Source organism: Malurus melanocephalus, unplaced genomic scaffold (assembly GCF_030028575.1).
Source record: "Malurus melanocephalus ecotype Western Australia unplaced genomic scaffold, MMel_1.1 scaffold_155, whole genome shotgun sequence".
Lineage (NCBI taxonomy): Eukaryota > Metazoa > Chordata > Aves > Passeriformes > Maluridae > Malurus > Malurus melanocephalus.
The window spans coordinates 1296144-1298550 of NW_026623387.1; the positions used below are offsets into that span (position 1 = coordinate 1296144).

At 35.0% G+C, this 2407-nt stretch overlaps 1 protein-coding gene across 1 annotated transcript in view; it reads right to left on the reverse strand.

Moving 5' to 3' along the window:
* Positions 1-1904: 1904 nt before the first annotated feature.
* The window catches only part of LOC130576783 (sodium channel protein type 2 subunit alpha-like), a 52595-nt gene continuing 52092 nt past the window's right edge, over positions 1905-2407 (reverse strand). The window contains exon 26 of the mRNA XM_057371683.1: positions 1905-2406. Within this exon, the coding sequence (XP_057227666.1) occupies positions 2024-2406 (383 nt within the window). The 3' untranslated portion in view covers positions 1905-2023. The remainder of the gene's footprint in view (position 2407) is intronic.

Below are 2407 nucleotides of genomic sequence, written 5' to 3' on the forward strand. Positions count from 1 at the left end.
TATTATATTTAGAACAGTTCTAGTGCAGCATGAATTAACAAGAATAAGAATAGTCTATGTAAACAAACACTGGTAAAGATTTCATGGATAAAAAGACTACCTCAAAACTTCTGATGCAGGCAGTGCTAGAATTTTAAACAAATCCTCCCCACCACATTTCAATTACAAGTTATATCTATTTGGAAGCAAGTGCATTTGGACTCAGTTTGAAACTTATTTCACATTAAATGTGTGCAAAAATACAGTACTAATAAAAAAGCAGAAACCTAAAGCCACCCCATTCTTTCCTTTGTTTCTTATTTTGTGAAGTTCTTGAATTAAAAAGTGCAATGGATAGAAAGTAACAAAAGTGACAGTAACATCAACCTGAAGATAATTCTCATTTCTTATTTTATGTACAAACCGCTGAAAAATAAAATAAAATGGTTTTTTTTTACAGTATTTATATTTTCTTAGAAAATTCTATCCATGTAGTTTTCAACAGATTAAGCAGTTTGCAACATATCCTGTACAGTCTGACTATGCACCGTACAGTAGTCACTTAAAATTTTAGAATGCAAAGCAAGAAGCTCTTAAATAGCTGCAAACTATTGCTTGATGTAGTGAAAGAATGATGACTGATTGAACAATTTATTTCACTTAACCACTGAAATATGGCTTCCCATATTAGACTCTTAACAGTGGAAGGATTAAAATTACAGCAGCAAAGGCAAGATAAACATGCATCAGTGATAGCTTCCAAACTATCTATAATGGTACAGAATACTTCATATTAGCTGTTGAGAGCTTGGAAATTACACTTACTGTGGTACATATTTGATGCAATAAATATTGTGCACATGTCATTGTTTGTTTGCTCAAACATGCACCACGGGATAAAATAACTATTTACATAGAGGGTACTTTTTTAATCAACGCATACAATGTCAACCTTGCTGAGAGCAGAAGATGGCTAAATGATACTGCAGGGTGAAGCAGAACAACTTCATAATCCTTATATTTTTCAGGTTTTTGGTAAACTCGATTCCCAAGGTCAGGTAAACTGTTTTCCGCAGAAGAATACTTAGAAGTGGACTCTATGTCCCCTGGTAAAACTTTTACGCAGAGTTTGTTCAACTATTGTTAAATGAATTATGAAAAAATAAAACATCTGTTCTATTATTGTAGACTCTATGGGACTTTACAGGCACATTAAGATTTGTCTGGATGAGATACTAGATGGATACTGTTATTAAGCACCTCAACATACAGAGCCACCCTGAAACATGGAAGTAGTCAGACTGCTGCTTTGTGCGACGTCATGTTTTCCCATGCATGAACTACAAGTGCAGCATGCCTTCATGCAAATCACTTCTGTCTGTACATTATAGAGAATCCGAGAGTAGAACACCTGGTCCTCATACCCCCTTCCCCAACATAAAACCCATTTACAAAAATAGTCACATATAATAGTAAACAACCTGTGAATTAAAAAATGATAAGTTCACCAACACTGATTTTTGTAAAAATATGGCAAATGTGACTGTTGAAATGCTAACAGTGGATACAATTTTTGTATTGTGTGTTTCATGTTAAACACGGAGATCCATAGGTTTGCACCTTTGTTTTTGTTAACTGGTCCCTACAGTCTGGTTGGCCATTTTATCATCTCTTCAGCAGTGTCAGCTGGTACTAAAAACAACAACCTCCTGTCAAGATGTTACCCTGTTTTACAGAGTTGCAGTTTGATGACGAGGGGTCACTGTCTTGCTATAGGCACTGACCTTAAATATATATATATATATATAATTATATATATATCTATATATGTAAAAACTGACAGTTTGGCATGTACCTCCTACAGGAGTCCTGTTGACACAAATACATACTTTTTCAGGCTGTAATATATATATATATATATAATTATATATATATCTATATATGTAAAAACTGACAGTTTGGCATGTACCTCCTACAGGAGTCCTGTTGACACAAATACATACTTTTTCAGGCTGTAAACAGTTATCTCAAACAGTGCTCTATGTTACTTTTTGCTTTCCCTGCTGTCTTTGCCTTTATCTTCTTTTTCTGATTTGTCTTTTTCATATTTATCCTTGTCTGGCTTTGTTACACTGTCATAAGAAGGTGGGGAGGTTGTGGATGGGGTCATATCTGTTTTTTCTGGAGTAGAGTTCTCATTTAGTTTATCCATAATCATATCTTCTTTCATGGGTAGATCATCTTCCTCTTTACCTTTATCCTGACTAAATATACACGATACTTTTTTGACTTTTTGCCTTAAAAGGTGGCGTCTGTAAGCGCGCTGAATGATGACAGCAGACACCTCCTCCTGTTTTCGTTTCAGTGTGGTTGTGATTGGCTCATAGGAGACTTTAGAAGGATTGGCTGCCATAAACCGATCTTCCAT